The following is a 19,048-nucleotide window of genomic DNA, read 5'->3' on the forward strand; positions in this document are numbered from 1 at the left end:
CGACAATACCGGATTGCTCTTGCACTAAAATTGTCCGATAATTGCAAATGTCATTCCACAGAAACCAAAAATGGTGCTTAATAAATCATTGTTCGGATCTGAAGATTGCAACTGTCCTTTTCACGGGAGGCAAGATGAAACACCCCCGTTTAAATTCCTTCATTGGGCTTTGTGTAATTTATCGAAGCCGCCAAACAGTTAATTATTATGATTATATGACCGTGTGCTTAATGGAAGAAAGGCTATCGGCTGTGGTTTCGGGGGTATTTCAACCGAGTGCGGCTGTTCTGAGATTGAATAGTGGAATGATCGAAAGTTTGTCTATATTAAGGACCACAAAGGTTGTGATGTACAAACTGATATATATTTCGTACTAACACACAAATTCTGAGGCAGTTGCTACCTTTGCCTTACGCGTCTAATTACAGTTATATCTTTTTATTGGTTGCTGATTTTCAGTACTTCGTCACACGCAATGCTGGTGGTTAACATTCAAAACAATCCTCACTACAATCTATGGTTGTTGCTGGCCGATGCGGTTGACGCGAAACACGTAATTCGGCACTTGTCACTTTCTGTTTCGTATCACTCGCGAATCGGTATTAGTGAGGGTCAACCCCACGACGATCAGGGGGACGTGGCCATTCGTAGTACTCCGGTGAATTTTACCGTTTACAACTCACTCAACCACCATTCTTGTCCATCTCTCCTGCACTACCTCTCACTCGACACTCTTCAGTGCTACTCCTCACTCAACACTCGTCTCACTGCCTCCTGCAGTGCTCGACAATCGACTCCTGTCTACTATCGACCTGGGCGTCGGATACTAGCATCTATGTTCGTGGGATCAGGGATTCCTTACAAACTGTATGGGACTACACGTAGAGCATTCAGTGCCAAATCTCCTCATGTGCGTTAATGATGGTTTTCTCTCTGAACCATTTCTTCTGAGGTACCTCATAACTATTAGGATTACACAGATGGTGATTTAACGTATAGACTGTCATGTTGACAGCTTCTGCCCAAAGTGTGTGTGGAGGGCCATAATTGAGAAGTGTTGTGCACTCACATCTGACTTAATGTTCAGCTTTACCATTCTGCTCTAGTGTATATGGTGAACTGGTTTCATGAATGACACTAGTCTTCTTGAAATGATTATGAAATTGATCAGACGGTCCCATTAACAGTCCTAACAACATTAAGCTAGTTCCTTGACTGCCTTTCCACCAGCTGTTGAAACTCTGAGAATACAGACTTGACTTCACTTTTGTTCTTGAGAAAATATACAAGTGTATATGAAGTACAATCGTCACAGCAAAATAGTTAGCTCCACCTGATGATGTGTATGGTATTTTTCTGCGTACATCAGCATGAGTAATTTTCCTGGAGCACAGGTACGAGTCTGAAAACTTGATCTAAATCCCTTCATGAAGTTTACCATACTGACATGATTCACAGAGGAATTTACTTAGAGCCATTTGTAGAATCAAACCAGTCAGCCATTTTCATCAAATTTTTGAAATTTGCATGTCCCAAATTCTTGTGCCAGAAAAGAGCTAATTTAGATGATGCACAATTTGTTTGTTCCACATTTTTCATACAAAATAACATTCTGTAACATTTATTTTCAGCTTTTACACCACTTGTCACTAGCCTCTCACAAAATACCTCAATCTTATTATTGTTAAATGTGACTTCTAAATGTTTACTGGTTACTGCTCTCACTTGGAAGAAAAGGGTTCATACAGTATACCCTACAGTGTACGAAGTTCCCATACACCATTGACTAGTGCATTTAATGTGACTGTCCAATACGTACGGCATAGACAGCTGAGTTATCTCATTCCTGAACAGGAACTTCGAACTTTCCTAGTGATTTAAGCATTAAAAATCATTCCTTGTGTAAGGTCAAGTGTTTTAATGCAGCACTATCAGTAAGCCAATATGTTCCTAATTTCTGCACTCAGAGCTTGATGTTTAGGTTCTTGACCTTCTCTTGACAATTTCATCTGTCTTTCCTTACACTCAACCTTATAATGATCTTTTTATGACAATAATAGCATTTGATACTCTTCTTATTCACAGAATTTCTGCTTAAATTGTTTTGTAAATATTGAGCCTGACCTTTATGCTTTTTGTGATTTCCATTACCAGCAGCAAAGGCAGTTGCTGTTTTTTCAGTTTGTGGCAAACATTATCCTTCTTTCAGTAACCTTTCTGTTAAATTTTCGAAAGTCTGCTTGTTTTCATCACACAAATTCCAAGCTGCAACAAACAAACCATATGTTGCTGGAAGCCCACCTAAAACTTTGGTGTTCTTGTTTGTATCTCCCACTGGTTCACCAATATCTGCAAGAGAATGTGGTAATGCTTCACCTTTACTAATATATTGCACATCAGTATTACAGAGTGACATGTTATAATTAAAGAACTGTTATTTCAATGATACTTTATTTATTGCAGATCACTGCTCGTGAATTGTCTTAAGCCGATGCTAAGTACCATTTGCTATAGCACACATCATCACAGTTTGCAGCTGTTCAAATTCTGTATCAGGTTAAATAAAAAGCATTGCTTTTGTATTAAGTTTATCTCACAAGTTTTGTACTTTCAATTGGCCTTACTTTACTTCCATCAAGGATGTTGAGCAATTTCTCAGTGTGAAAGATAACTTCCACAATTGAAAATCACTTCCATTAAATTTCTGGATACTGAAAAGCTTCATACAATTCATCTTTTGCCTTCTCACTTTCCAGGTAAAACCCTTGTAATTGAACACAATTTGGAGACTTGATTGACAGGAAGAAAATAAAACATTGCCTCAGTAAATTAACATTTTTTCTGGGCCCATATACTGTTGGACCGGCTGTAATTACAATATAACAGCATATAATGAATGAGCTTTATTTCTTGCATAAAACAAAAGGATTTAAAACAGAAGACACAGAACATTTCCTAGAAAACAATACGATGTATGCAAAGGGATAAAAGACAATGTGCTTGGCAGAAGCTGCAAAAATAATAGAACATCAGCCGAATAAAGACATTGTACTTGTACACAGACATGCAGAAGTAATCAGCACAACAAGCTATACTACCCAATAAAAGTCAGTAGAGAAGTCTTGATTCACCTAGAAGAATTTTCCTGCAAATAGCCTCTTCAACTTCAGTTAGAATCCATTCACTGTTTGTTTTATTTAGGTACAGTTTTCCCAATAGACATCATTTTTTTAAAAAGAATTTTCATTGTTTTTTTCAGTACCTGAAAGTCATTATAAAGATGGCAGAATATTTTTATGTTTGTATAATTTGCTGGCAATTTTTAGACTCATAATTTCCTTATACCTCACAAGGTGCTCATGAAGTCACTCTAAAATTCCAAAACTTTAGATTTTACTATGTTCTCTCCATTTTTGTTTCACAACTTAGTTCCAGTGATCTGTATTTTGGCAGTGAGTTAGCAGATGTCTGCAAGATTTCTAATATTTAGCTTTAACAAACAGAATGTTCGCTTGTGAAAACAGTAAATTTAAAAGGAGATGGATGCCTGGCCAGTACTTAAATAAGGCATGAGAGGGAGGTGGGGGGTGGGGGAGGGGGCAGAAACAGTACCTTAGTAAGTACACTCTTGCCAGTGTCTATCCAGAGATTATAAAAGGACTTAGTGAGAAGTAAATACTGATTGAAAAATGGAATAAATAGTGCAAGAAGCAACGTGGAAAAGAAAACAGATAAAAACCAAAGAGAGATATGGGCAATATGTGAGACAAATGTAATCAAAGAAATTCTCATTCTCCTTTTCCAGTTTTGTCTTAATGGGCTGCACTACTCATTTTGTTTCTGAGTTCATTTTTACTGAGCTTTTATTACGCTTCCGCTTATCATATTGGCAGCGCTTGGAATTTCATGTCGCAAATGCAAGTACTGACAACCTTCCTTTTTTCTTCTGATATTTAGGTTTTATGTTAATTTTTATTGAAATGTCTAAAGAACTGCATGAATTTGATTTTGGGCATGCAGCTCTGCAAAATCCATCTATTCCACTGCATATCAATGTAATGAATCAGAGTACAGTCTCTGGCCTAACTCCGAGGGTTGTTGGAAGATGTATAACTGGAGTATCAGTGGAAGAGAGAGTATTTGCATGAAGTTTGACCAAAATTGACAGATTGTTGATTTCACTGTAAAAATCTGAAAATAAACAATAATCTGATGTTTATTTCTTTCAGGTCTAAATCTTGTAAGAAAGACCTGTGGGCACAGATCAATGCTGCATTGCAAGCCAACAGCAAATGACAAAGGCCAGACCTAGGTGCCCACTATTCTTCTAGCAGCAGTCCCAGGAGTGGAAGCCCACAGTGTTCTGCCGTACTGCAGCTTGAGGCTCCCCCTCGGGACATGTTTCCCTCTGTGATTTCGAATGCCACTCTCACTCAGGATGGAAATGGTAATGCTACCATTATTACGGGCACTGGTGGTGCTTTGCATCGATTCCCTGGTACGGGAATCACACTCACCGTGGGAGAAGGGTTGGCAGTGCGGTGGGATAATGGGCGTTTCTGTGTTACTGAGAATGGGACACCGAGAGAACGGCAAATCTTGTGGAATGAGGAATGTGGCAGATAATTGTGTAAAAGTCTGTACTAGTTGATTTTCTAGTTGCTCTTTGAACAAATTTGCCAATTCTTTGGACAAATGTGCAGTTCCTTTCCTTTCTTGTAATTTCTTTTTACAAACTGCGATGTAACTGTGTAGAAATCATGTTGAATGATTTAGTGATTAATTTTTATCTCTTTTGTAGCTGTGTGTGGAGACAAAAGATAAAGAGAAATGTCTGACTTTTTGAAGTCATTAAGGAAAGCTTTTCAGTAGTGAAGTTTTGTGGTGTCTTGCATGTATATGATATAATACAACCTAATTTTGTTGAACGAAGAAATTAAAATCATATTGTGTTTTTTTCGTTTTTTCATTGTGTGTTCTCTCTTCATTAGACTTAACTGTAATTTCTACATTAAGAATTCATTTCAGTCTTTGCATTAGGACACTGTCAATTAAGAACTCAGTACTTCAGTGAAAATTACATTTGAATTTATTTCTGGAATTTATGTGTTAATCGATACCATGTGAGAATTTCTCAGCCTTACAGAACTGTTTCCTTCTCATTCTCCATTCATTCCTTCTCCTCCTCTTTCCCTTTTTCATGTGCACTTTCGTGAAATGTTATTCTCCCTCCCCCAAGTCTTTGTTGTTCCCGGCAGTTGTGTTCAGACTCATTCACTCTCAGTAAATAATGGGAAGTTCATATTTCATTTGTAAGTGTTCAGCATTTAGAACAGCTCTAGTTATCTTCATTCTGCATGTCTTTCTTATGATAAATTGTTTGTCAGATAGTTATTTCTAAATGAGTTTCTTATTCATTTGTAATGTGCATTCTTGTAGTGAGTCAGTCCTACCAAATTTGTTGTTGAGGGCAGCAGTTTCATTAGAGTTGAACTAGATATCTACTCTTGGTAATGTTATAAAACTGTAACAGACAAACCAAACATTGTATTGCAACACCAAGCATAGAAAAAGGAACAAAATGAAATGATTGATATTTCAACAATGCAGTTTTCATTTACATGCAGCAGTGAATTATTCTTTGCATTTATTCTTCATCCTTGTCATACAAAAAAAAGTATGTCTGATGTTCCTAAGTGCGGAATACATTACCCATTTGAGTTATTGGTGACAGAAATGTCACTGGAGATACTTGTGTGTGTGTGTGTGTGTGTGTGTGTGTGTGTGTGTGTGTGTGTTTCTCATATCTGTCATATCATCTACAGTTCAGAAGTAAAATTTTACAGGCTGTAAATCTTGTGCTTGGATTTATTGTGAACTGGAGCGTTTTATTATTTGCCTGTGAGGAGACAGCAGAGTATGTTAAAGATGCATTGATAGTTTGCTGTAAGTGAGAATTCTTTCCTTGTTTATTCAGTGAATCCATGTTTTCCAAGCTCAACTGTGGTTTGCCCCCAATAGAAAGTTGTTCATATGCTGTTTGTATCCAAAAGGCTTGCATGAGGCTGGTAGCTGTATGAAATGTGTTTCTTTACAAGACAGTTGAAATACAATCAGCATATAAATGAGTACGAGTATTTTCAGTGTGCATTATCAAACTCTGTGCTGGAATGCAAATTAAGATGTAGAAGATCATGGATAAGGCATTTATTAACTTAAAATTGTAGTTCAGCCACCACATTTATGTACTCAGAATGGCTGAAATGTAGAATATATTCTTGGTCATACTCCTACTCCTGCGTAATTAGAGGGCTGGACAATTAAATAATTCTGAATCACATGACTGCTTTATATTTTTACATAAACAACTCCTTGCAAAGGAAGAGGCAGCTTAAGCACAAGGGAAAAATCTGACTTCTGGTTTAAGATTCATATCCACAAGTAATTATACAGGAAACTACATGATTGTTGCTACCAGCAACATTATGAAAAGAACGTTGAAGTAAAGTGAATTTGCATTGTGCTGGTCTCATGGACCTCCTTTTGTCATTCCAAATGTGTATTAGCAGAAGCAAATTTCTTTTCATGCTTGGCATAATGTTGACTATAAAGCGAAAATTGTCTTTTGCGTTGTTTCCAAAATTGTGGTTGGTGTAATGTTTATATGTGATTCCCAATTCCCTGTTTCAGAGCCATTTATTCAAACTCTTAGGCAGATGAATTTATTTAGTAATTTTTAATGAAACTGCATTCAGGTCCTATATATCTTAATTTTGTAAATTATTTTCTTTGAAAACTTTTTAATTTGCTGACATGTTGACACACCAGAAAGTGTCATGCAAGAGAGATGATTCTTCACATGTTGGACTTACCTATCCATTTTTAAATCTTCATTTACTGATCTTATATGCAATGTACTTGAGAATGATGGAACATTAGTTCAGATTTGTACATAAAAAATGAGAAACCTACAAAAAAAAAAAAAAAAAAGAAGGAAGTACAGGAGAAAACAGTGCAAAAAACAATATGCATCTGAAGCTCCCAGAACCACTGCTTCATTAGTGCCGAAGGGAAAGTAAACAGTAGGGGTTGAGACTTCTGAATGGTTTTAACACATTTTCATTTCTTCCTTGTCATTTTTCAATATACCAGATGAAAGTGTAGTTCGGATTTCTATCCGTATTTCCAGAGGTTTTATCTTTTTGACAACTTTTTCCAGTTTAAAAAATTGCTCAGATTTTCTTTGTAAGTGGGTTTTATATGGCAGGTGCTCCGTTATAAGATAACAGTAGCAGTTATGAAAGAAACAAAAACAGAATAACAGTCCCTATATTGCTTTCAGTTTTCATCATCAAATGTTCAAGCCTTACTGTTTATTTCATATATATTCATTTGGTTTGTAGATGCATTTTTTTAAAAATGGCCTCTGCTCCAGCACATACACAGCTTTCCTTCGCAAGTTACATGGTAGCTGAAAATTACTGTCAAGTACTAAATTTAAAATTGTTTTACAGTCTAATTCCACATACTTCAAAGGATGATGCAAATAGCAGTTGACACTCAGTATTTACATGGGAGTGTATGTCTGATAACCGTCATGTGGTATTGTTCAGCTCCATGTTAAAGCCACTTTCTCTTTTCCTTTCCTTTTCTTTAAAAATTGCTTATTGAAACCACGGAAAATTCTTGTAGACGTATGCTGTTGCTGTTCTGGCAGTGCCAATGTGAATGTGACCAGAGATTATTGTTCCCCTATAAACATCTGATATGAAATGCTATATGTTAAGTATAATCCTGTAATTATCTGCAAAATTGAGGTAGTTATGCTATTCTCATAATTTCTGAGTTATGAGAAATGTATGGCAAGATATAGTTACTTAAGTCACCACTTCATGATGATAAAAATTAGTTATATTAAATATGATAATGTAGTGATAAGCAGTGTGTGTAATTCCAGGAATTTTAAGTGAAATTGCTAGCTGCTGCATGGCAGACGGATAGATACATTTCTGTATGTATATAATTTAGTCAAGGGAAGCGTTCTGTGTATTTTTGTGACTGGTACTGTTTAATTACAAATTATATCTGCATGGTAAACTGAATTGTGAAATACGGGTAAAGCCATGGAAAGATATTATTTATTTCGCATAGATTTCAGTTCGCTTATATTATTTCTGAATTATCTGCAGGGTAGTATTTTTATTAGATAATCATAATAAAGTCTCTTCCACCCTCAGAGTGATTCTGGGGTGAGGAACAGTTTCATTTCTGATCGTTTTATCATGCTGGCATGACTTAACAACCATCTTTGCTTATTCCATGCTTAAAGCATTGTGGCTTAAACAATCGTGTAAAACTGTATTAAATGAGCATTAAAGCTAACATCTGGTTTTAGCAACAACATTATCTTTTTTTAATTAGAAAGTATGGTGTAGAACTGGATTATAACTGTCTTGTAATTGTTGAGGATATTTATTAGTACAGAGTAAACATACAGAAATTAAATGGATATATTTTTTCACTGTCACTATATTAAGAAGCAGGTGCACTGGTTTTTCAGCTTTTCATTGCTCTGTTCTAAAAAAATGATATTGATTTTATGAGTGGGTTGTGATCATAAAATATTTAAGTTCATTACCTGTGCTCATTTCATAGTTTTACCTGCAAATAAAATTAGTTACTATGTTGTTCTTTTACATAAACCTTTACTATTATTAGCAGACTGCTTCTGTGACACTACACGAGACATAGCTTTGGTATTTTCTGTTTCTATAGTCATATTTTTGCTACTGTTTCTTGCAACAGAATGAAATGGTTAAAGAGGAACAAATTTACCAATCCTCTTTAAGTTTTCCTCTGTATTGATGAGGAATGTTTTCTTTAGTGTTCAACAGCAGGAAAACAAAGACTGAATGTGTCAGTTCCACAATGGGAAGCAAATTCAGTGTGATTTGGTATCACTTCATTTTACATTTTTCTTCTGTGAGGACATTTGCTACAGTGAGCTTCATTCTCTACATCCTATAGTACTTCAATAAATGCCACTGCACCTGCAGTTTTTATATTCAAATAAAAAGGAAAATTTCCTGTCGTCTATTTATGAAATGAAAATTTTTAAGGTTACAAGAAATAAAACACCCATTATTTATCTGAGCCTCTTGTCCAATATGGAAGTGTAGTCAATAGGCTGGAAATTTAGCAGTGTAAGAATTAGCGGTTGATGTATTCTGAATATATACATTTTTAAAAATGTGATTTTGAAATGTGTACAGTAGTAAGTTATCATTGTCTTATCAGTACATCAGTTTGGTCAGTGTTTTTGGTTTTGTAAGTAGCACATACACAAACATGGAAACAGTACTGTGAGCTTCCAACTGTTAACGATTGTTTGTTTGACAGATCTTTTATTTGATGGTTTTATTTTTGTAAGTCAGTACTGAAAATTACATATTGGTAACTTTTTTTAGCATATCTATGAAGTTAAAGGAAGAAAATTTCTTCTATCTGCACTCTGTTACTTAAACCTGCTGTTGTTTTGAAAATGGAGACCAAGTGATGAATGCATGTTAACTTTGAATGAGTGTAAATGCGTGTATATATATTTTAAGGTGATTCTTACCTTCACAGTTTAGCTCCTCATGAGTTTTCATTTATTTTGGAATGTAGTAAAAGAAGATATGAAAATTTCAGGTATTTTTAAAACTGTTCTAGGTACCACAAGTGAATCTGTGGATCATATTGTAAAATGTAGATTAATATTGTTCAGATATTAGCAGATACAAATGCAACAACACATTTCAAAGTTATGTTTGAACTGTGTTGATTGTATTGTTGTGGGAATTGACTTATTCCTTCAAAGCTGTTCAGCTACTGCTTTAGTTGAAAATGCTTCTAGGTGAGTTTAATAAATGACGAATATATTTTCAAATTATTTAACAAAATGGAACAAACGTTTATTGGAAGCTACACAATGATTATATCATGGTTATAAACCTCTTTACACACCCAGTTTTCTATGTAGAAAGCATAAAAAAGTGTAATGTTTTGATTTTTATTTCATTTTGAAAAGGGGGCCTGCAGTGAATAAACCATTCATCTTTTAGTGGTTGGATTCCCCAAATCCAACAAAAACTAAGTCTGTATGCATGGAACTGTAGTTGCAGACACTAGCTTCAAGCAGACATCACAGTAGTGTAACAATGTTCTATATAAAGTATAAATTACGATTATTTTTCACTGACTTTCAGACAGAAAACATTTTTTTACTATTAGTTTACACTTATCACTGTCACATTTTTCAAGCGCAGTAAATCTTTCATGCATTCCAGCATTGATTATGTTGAATATAACAATTATTGACAAGTCTGGAAATCATACAGAAACAGCTTGTGCATTAATATGGTTTTAGTACCGCAGACAAAAAAGTTTTTGTTCTGTTGGAAAGTAGATTTAAATTGAAAATGTCTTGTTTTCCTGTACACATTATATAGTTACCTACAGACAAGGTATACATTTCTGACCTCTTAACAAATATTCCATGAGCTGCTCTTCATATTATTTTTGTTTTGTTTCAGTGCAATTCTTTTAAATTTATGAGACTTGCTTTATTTACTTTCTCTTTGCGGTTCCATATTTAACCTGTTTCTTTTTCTGTTGTTGCTCACATTTCTTTCTACCTGAAAGCTCTACATGGAAGGAATAAGTTTGGTCCCATTGGCCATGTCTTTAAATGTTTAGGTGTAAGTCTAGGTTACTTAAGAAGAGTAAAATCACTTCTGAAGATGAACAGTAGGTTTCTGGTTGGCAGTATGCAGCATTGACAATCGTCCTCATTGCAGTTGCTATCACTGCATCTTCTGGCCTCACCAGTGCGACTGCATTTCATAGTTACTTTTTGCAACATTTGACGAGTTGTTTTACGCATTTGTATTTCATTCATATTAGCGGACTCTGAGTTTGACACTGCATGCAGCAGTGTAGGAAGTAGGCTGAAACTTTATTGAATGTGTCATGATATATTTGACAGTAATTTTGGCATGTATGTGTCACATCAGTTCTAATCTAATATTGGGAGGTCCTGTCTCAAATACAAATAAAGGAAGGAATAAAGGTAACTATCCACCATTTAGTTGAGATGTTGAGTGGTAGGCAGGCATTTTAAGCAGGATTCTTTGGAAGTTTTGGCAAGAGTTAAGTGTCCTACCGCATTGCTTTACACCACAAAAACACACACACACACACACACACACACACACACACATATATATATGTACTACTACTGCTACTAATATTAATACATTGACATGCAAAGGGTCTTTCCCTGTGCGTGCGCATGCGCACACGCAAGCGCTTGCGCGTGCTTCCAGACAGCCTTGTTAACGTGCTACCACCTGTCTACTGGTCAATGGTTCAAATAAACTGAGTGGTTACCTTTACTCTTTTCTTCATTTGGCACTTAACTTTCCATTTTGTGGTGTTCGGAACTATTCACACATATGCTTAATATGAAATTCAGTTCAGTAGCTAAGTAATATGCTAGAAGAAAAATAATGTTTCGGTTTCGGTTTGTGTATTATGTGTAGTAAAAACACAAAACTGTGAACACTCGAACTGTTAGTTAGATTAGTATATGAATTTGCAATTTTACATATCACTGTTTATTGAGATACTAATATCATAAGGTTTGGGAGCACTTTACAAAATACAATGCTGTCTGAGAGATTTTCTCTGAGAAATGCATAAAATGGTGAGGCTTGTAAATTTTCTGTCCAGTTGAAGTAAATAGCTCAGTTATTCTGCTCAATTACATGTATTATTTATAATTGTAAATGCCATTTTATATTTGCTCATCTGAAATGTAAGGAAGCATTGTGCAGATGCCAGTAGCTTTAAATGGAGTCTGTATACATTTATAAAAATTATAACTGTTTCAAGATTTACTATAGTTTTAATGGAAGTTATGTTGATTTATGTTTCATAAATTTAATTATTCCTCCTCATATTAGAATTACATTTCAGAAAGCATTGTTACTTATTTACAGTTCAGTTAAGATTTACCTCCATTGACAGATTTTCATGTAATGTGAATGTATATGTTATGAAGCAACAAATCTATAAAAAATAGGCTGCCTTTTAAATTTATTGTTGCCTGATGATCATATAAAATTATAAATCCTTGTTTTGTGTACTTAAATGATTTGTGACAGGTAGCATTTGTTTACATTGTAGTAATTATGTTTAATGAATACTGTGAAGTTTCACATCAGCTGCAATGTTCTAAAGACTGATTGTTACTTACTTACATCATTCTAGCAACAACCAAAACATTGTGTAAGAATAAAATGTAATGTATTGATCACACAAGGTGTGCGAAATGCCATTCCTCTGGTGAAATACAGAATGGCTTACATTCTTTTAAAGGGGAGATTTTAAAGATGCCTATAGTCTGTGTAGGCTTTAAATTGTGTGTAGACGTTTCATTTAGTGAGAAGTGTTTTACAGCATACTTTAATAGCAAAAACTTATGGGACCTGATACTGCTGTAATCCACTTTTGATTAGCATGTACTCATTGCAGGAATTTGCTATGTTAGTTCTGGAATTCACTCTGTGAATTGTCATCAAGCCTGCAATTTTGGTCTCTTTGACCACAATTCTCAACACAAATATCGGCACTGTATAGACTACTCTTGTGCTGTATTTGGACTGTATGTGATAGTGAATGTTGCCTTCCTTTTGGGACAGTGCTCAAGTTGAACCATCTACTCACCGGAAATCACCCCTGAGAACTGCCTGCATGCTGCCAAACAGTGTACTGAACACAGTGAGGTTTTGTGGTTATTATACACTGTCAGCATATTTTTGTCCATTTTTTCATGTAGACTAGCAATTTTTTTCAACTTTAAGTAGTTACATTTAAAGAAAATGTTTAAAAAAAGAGGAAAAATAAAATGAAGAAAATGCTAGAAAGTGAAAATTGATTTATTGTCTTATCCTGTGCTTTATGTGTTCATATTCTTGTGCTCCATTCTTGAATATATTCTATTAATAAATTGTGGAATAATGTTTCCCCTAGTTATCTTTGTTCTGTGTTACCTGTTTCTCCTACAGTCTGTAATATTAATTAAAATAAAGTTGCCTTATTTTGGGTGTAGGAGGAAGCAACATGTAGGTTTGTAGTCCAGGTGGCATATAATAAAAGAAGAGAGGTACCTGGTAAGTATTCCAAATTGATTGTTAAAGAGCATTAAATTTCCTGATCTTTTTACAGATTAAAAGCATTTTTTGACCAAATCTTTACCAAGATAATAATGGTTCAAAAATAAAATAAACTTCTCAGGTTATCAAAAATAGCAGTAGAATGCAGGTTTTTGCCTTATAACTGTTTTTAAAGTAGAGGTCCTTTTCTCTTCAGGTAAGCTTCATTTTATCTGTTTGATGTGAACGTTTGTTGGTGATTTCTTATTTGAGTGACATTACAACACATTTCTCTTGGGCTTTCTACAGTCCAGATTATTTCTGTGATGGTGCTCAGCTAATATGGCATCTTCAGTAGCATTAGAATGGTATTTCATAGGCAAAGAAAGTTCGACAGAATATGAAGTGGCAGTATTTAAAAAGAGAAGAGTTGCTACGCTTCTTGCTTTCAGTGTCAGATGCAAAAATCCTGAACACCAATGGTTACTGAAGGAATGGAGGAAATTACGTATCACACAGCTTGTCAGAATAATTACAACAATGAGAGATTTATTTTGACCTCATTAGGTCATGAATGTGACACTATTGCAACTGTCCCAGAGTCCAACCTGCTCAGGTAAGCTATCATTATCATTTGATTTCAACTAGCGTGTCTTATGCGAGGAAGAGGTTACTGAAGACTACAGCCAAAAACAGACCACGTTACATAAGGAAAGGCACAGTCTTGTTGTCAAAGTAATGCTCCCAGAGCAAGCATGATTTCGTCATATATAAGACTTCAAGGTAATGAATGTGTTGGATAATATGGACACAGATTTAATTGTGGTCGGTGCAGAATATCACCAAAAGTATATTCACAATTTCTACAGAATACCTACTTTTGTCCACAAAAGACCAGGGCAACCTACTCTCATCATTTATCAAGTCATGATAATTCAGCTTTGGCATGGAAACAGTAAGCAGTGTCATTTTTTCCATGCAGAGTTGCTTGATGAAGTACCTAAAAATTATCACCCACATGTTGAATCTGTGAAAAGGCTTCTGAAGGAGAAGTATTAAGATGATGTAATCATCTCTGAGTAACCCAACAGGTGGAGGAGAATCATATTTTTCAGCATTCAAGATATTCTCTTCCTTTGCACAGTGAGTGGGTGTGGTACCAATTCAACACCATTTGCAACTGGGAAGAAGGAGGTAGTATAAGTTTATGAGAAAACCGCTTGTCTTTCAGATTTAGTGTTTTCAAATACCATAAGGCAACACCACACCAAATTTATAAGGTAGTAGAGTAGTTTCTGGTGAAATAGTACAGTGAAAACACTGATGCATATAATTTGGAGGCTCTACAGTACTTAGTATTCTCATCCAACATTGTGATAAAACTGAAATTTCAATGAGCCGGACTGACCCATACAAGTGCGCCGTAAAATATGACTCCTCCTGGACATACCTGTAAGTACAAACATGGTTGGGGATTGAAGGGAAACCATAAAAGTTATAATTTGCTTCAGACTGGAACCTGACGAAACGAGGTTAGTATTGTATTCATTCACAGTATTTGTCATTTGTAAAATTTTCAACATACTTGACTGTTGTTTGAATTGCTCTACTTTGTAATAATTCATTACAATATGCAAAAATAAACATATTTATGTACTGATTTTGTTCATTTATTTGCAGGTGCAATCCCCATTACCAAGGCTATGGATGCTTCTCCAGACCACCTCATTCGCTGCAAATGTACTACAGGATGTAGTAGTATGATGCCTGTAGCTGCAAACAAGCTGGACTTCAGTGCTCTTCAATCAGCAAGAGCTGTGTTGGTACTGCATGCGAAATTTCCCATAAACAGACATCAGTGATGGAGAAACTGACACTGACACTGACACTGACCTGACATTGAATGTGAAGAACAAGCCAACCTCAAGAACTGTATTACAGGTTGGGAGGAAGACATTTTTGATAACACTGACGACAGTAAGTCATGAGCACCAAAGAGGTCAAGGTCAAATGTAAGATGCCTGACATTTATTTTTAAGTGAATGATTTGCATTATATAAAATTAAGCACATTTTGTTCTTCAGGTGAATAATGTTTTATTGTTAGATTAATAATGAATTCCTTGATTAGGTTAGTGTCTTGCATGTATCATAGGTATTTTTTATATTTTATGCAACTTTGTTGTACATTTTTGTACATCATAAATATTCATTATCCACATTTTCAGTCATTTTACTTAAGTTTTCCATACTAGGCCACTGAAATTTGCAGGAAATTCTGGTCAAGAATCTGAGTCGCAGATAGGCACAACAAAAAGACTCACAATTATAGCTTTCAGCCATTAAGGCCTTCATCAACAACACACACACACACACACACACACACACACACAGATACTCTTTACAGGGTCACAAAATACTCTTAACCCATGAGATGTGTGAGGAATTTAATGCTCTGCAACTTTGTAAATAGGTCTATTTTGCTAAAACTCATGACTTTACAAGTTACAAGCGAAACGAAGAAATACCGCCAAAAACTCAAGAGGTTTTTCAGCCCGTCCCAAGTTAGTACAGGGTCCTTGAGGTCAAAAACTGTGTACTCCACAGAGTACCCACAAACAACATGCAAAATATAATTAATTTTGAAATACTTTACAGTTAGAAAGTACCCGACTGCTGGACTAAGACACTTCCAGGAATGTATGCCTGCAGAATTTTAACAGTAAAACCACCCTGTACATGTACCTGTCCACAGGTAGTTTTGGGATTTTTTTCAACTTCTGTAACTGAATAATTGCATTTTAAAACAAGGATGGCATGTAAATTTCTTTTTGGCAAACCTAGTTCTGTACTATGGAAGTTTCCCCTTTCAAACTTCCTGCCCCAAGGTGGAATATAAGGACATGTCCGAAAGAACAGATACCATCGGTGACCATGCAGCTCGTTAGAATGAAATTACAATGAAATGAACACCCTTAGCTGCTTACAGGCATTGACATACGTCAACGGGGCAGATGAAAATGTGTGCCCCGACCAGGACTCGAACCCGGGATCTCCTGCTTACATGGCAGACACTCTATCCATCTGAGCCACTGAGGACACAGAGGATAACGCAACTGCAGGGATTTATCTCTGGCACGCCTCCTGCGAAACCCACATTCTCAACATATTGTCCCTACTCGCGGTGCGTTGCCGATTCCCGTAAGAGTTCGAGCACTGTTTGTGCATTCGCACAGAAGAAGAAGATGGTCAAGTGGCCGGTGAGCCTTAACTATATATATATACTAAGATGGTATCTGTTCTTTCGGACATCGTTGTAATATAAGGACGTGTCATAAGGCCAGTCGTATAGAACACTTAACTAAAAAACTGTTTCTACCCTTATAAATGAGGTTAATTAGTAGCAAACTGTTTGTTTTATGTACAAAATTACAATTTTGTTAATTCAGAACAAACATTTTTATTTTTTAAGAATGTTTTTACTTGTATTTATTTAATAATATGCATGATGGAAAAATCTTTTCCCTGTGTTCCCCACAAACACTTCACCTGCACTTGGCACACAAGTGATTCCCTCTTCAATTCTTTTCCATCCATAGAAGGGACTTTTCCCGGTCTTTCCAATGTTGAAGGAATTAGTGATGGTGCATCTTCAGGGATTTCTATACCGAGGATGTTGCATATTTCTTGTCTCATTGGTCTCCTAATGAGGGGATTTGTCATCCTGTTGTTCATAGATGGTGTAACAAGTGGAAAAGAAAGTTTCTTCAAAAACTTGGCCTTCACAGGTGTTGCTTTTATGTTCTTGTGGCATATTTAGCTTTCAGATTACATACGCATGTACTGCTATTGCATCAAAAATGACATGTAAGTATCTTATAGGCCAGCGATTTCTTTTGTCAAATTACAGAATTAAACTGCTGCATGTTTTCGGCTGATTTTTGTCAGTTTCACCAGTGAAATGTGTGGGTATGACAACTGTAATTTATATTTCTTCGGACAGAAAGAAACAAGCTTCTTCACATTACCGTACAGAAATTTTGAAGAGTTCTTGTTACAGGCTTTGGGATCCACCACGTATGGAGGAGTTTTCTTTTATTTAATTCTTCAAATAATTCACAAAAGGAGAACCAGTTGTTGGTCCATCACATTTCTGTTTGTTTATTTCAGTGACTTACCTTAGAACGTACTGTGCTGCCAGGAGTAATGTGCTTTTGGGTGTATTCTCTCTGCCGTCATAAGGAATCCATGTACAAAAATAAAATGCTCTTGCATCACATGTTGCAGTGATCGTGAGACCACATTTATCTAACTTTTGCGGTATATACATAAGAGAAGGGTATCTGCCCCTAAAGCTCAAAAGGGCCTCATCAACAGTGATGTATTCTGAACAGCTGTAGTATTCCAAACAGTTTTGATTGAATGAATGCCAAAATTACTGGAATGCGTGAAAGTTACTGCTTTCTTTTTCCAAGTTCCCATGTAGATTTTGTATCAAAACATGCAGCACTTTGCAGAAATTCAAATCTAATTTTTACCCCCATTCTGCATTGACCATTCAGTACAGTCAATCCAGAATTTCTTAGCACCCCAGACAACAACAACAGCAGACCTATTACAGGTTTGGTGTCTGTTGAATCAGTTCTACCAATGTACCATTGTGTTGACTTGTACTTAACTACTTTATTGTCAATTTCTTCTTTGGTATATTTCACCAGTAGGTCAATCATTCCATCAGTGATAAACAGCGAATATTTCACTCTGTTTCACAGGACCTTTTGCTGTACCTTTAGGTCCTAGAAGATGGATAATTATGTTCTTTTGTGGGATATGTGAAAATGTACTTGAGGCTTATTGGGCCAAATAGTTTTGAAATCTCATCCAAGTTTTATATTTCCCCTGTTGCTAATGGAAGAAGTTTCATCTGCAGAAAATCCTGATATACTATCATCAGAGAGTGAAATGGTGTCTTCCTCGTTGTCATAATCTTGTAATATTACATTGCTCATTTCACTACACAAGTCATTGATACTTCCGCATGCGTTAACTGTATCTACAGCCTGTTGCCTTAACAATTCTTGATGAATTTCGTCTTCCAAAGTAAACCATTGATATGCTGCCATGGTAACCTGCAAAACAATGGCAAACAATCAAGAACTATCTCTTTAGGCTTTTCCAGCATGATGAAAAATAATAATGCATGTCACATGGGGTGTCTTAACTGACACTGAGGCATAGTGCGCCCTAACACTACCTAAATTACGGGACAAATTTAAGGTCAGTGACTTACCTTTAAATGCCACTGTCTTCCAAACCACTGCCTGATAGTGTAATTCCAGGTCCCAGCCCCAAACACTAACACTGTTTCTTGTGCAAATGAGAACAAACCATACATGTCGGACCTGACACTGCCTTTTGGTAGGAAGGTTAATTTGCTATAAATTTTCATAGCTGTGGGCTATGGAGTCTTTGTGCAGAGATTTAATCTATGACAGGTGAATGTGATTTTTTTTGTTTCTGTTATTGCACACACATTGAAAGTTGTTATCTATTAGTAATTCTGAAAATTTAAAGCCCCAGGGATAGATGATCTAATCGCCAAAATGTGGGAAATAGGTGGAAAAACCCTCGCATGGAAACTTCATCTGATTTTTCTCTGTTATCTGGATTAGGGAAAAAATCTTTTATGCCCTAATCCACCCTTTACATAAGAAACAGGATAAAACAAACATCAATAACTGCAGAGGGATTTATGTCGAAATCAACTTGAGAGGCTTGCAGCCCAAAGAAATCGTCAATTGGCAAATATCAGGCAGGATCTGGAAGAGGTAGATCCTCTGCAGAAAAAATTTG

At 35.8% G+C, this 19,048-nt stretch overlaps 1 protein-coding gene across 1 annotated transcript in view; it reads left to right on the top strand.

Moving 5' to 3' along the window:
- The window catches only part of LOC126244256 (zinc finger SWIM domain-containing protein 8 homolog), a 525,958-nt gene extending 512,983 nt beyond the window's left edge, over positions 1-12,975 (top strand). Inside the window, exon 25 of the mRNA XM_049948222.1 lies at positions 4,230-12,975. Coding sequence (XP_049804179.1) covers positions 4,230-4,296 — 67 coding nt within the window. The 3' untranslated portion in view covers positions 4,297-12,975. The remainder of the gene's footprint in view (positions 1-4,229) is intronic.
- The last annotated feature ends 6,073 nt before the right edge of the window (positions 12,976-19,048 follow it).

Source organism: Schistocerca nitens, chromosome 1, assembly GCF_023898315.1.
Source record: "Schistocerca nitens isolate TAMUIC-IGC-003100 chromosome 1, iqSchNite1.1, whole genome shotgun sequence".
Taxonomy (NCBI): Eukaryota; Metazoa; Arthropoda; class Insecta; order Orthoptera; family Acrididae; genus Schistocerca; species Schistocerca nitens.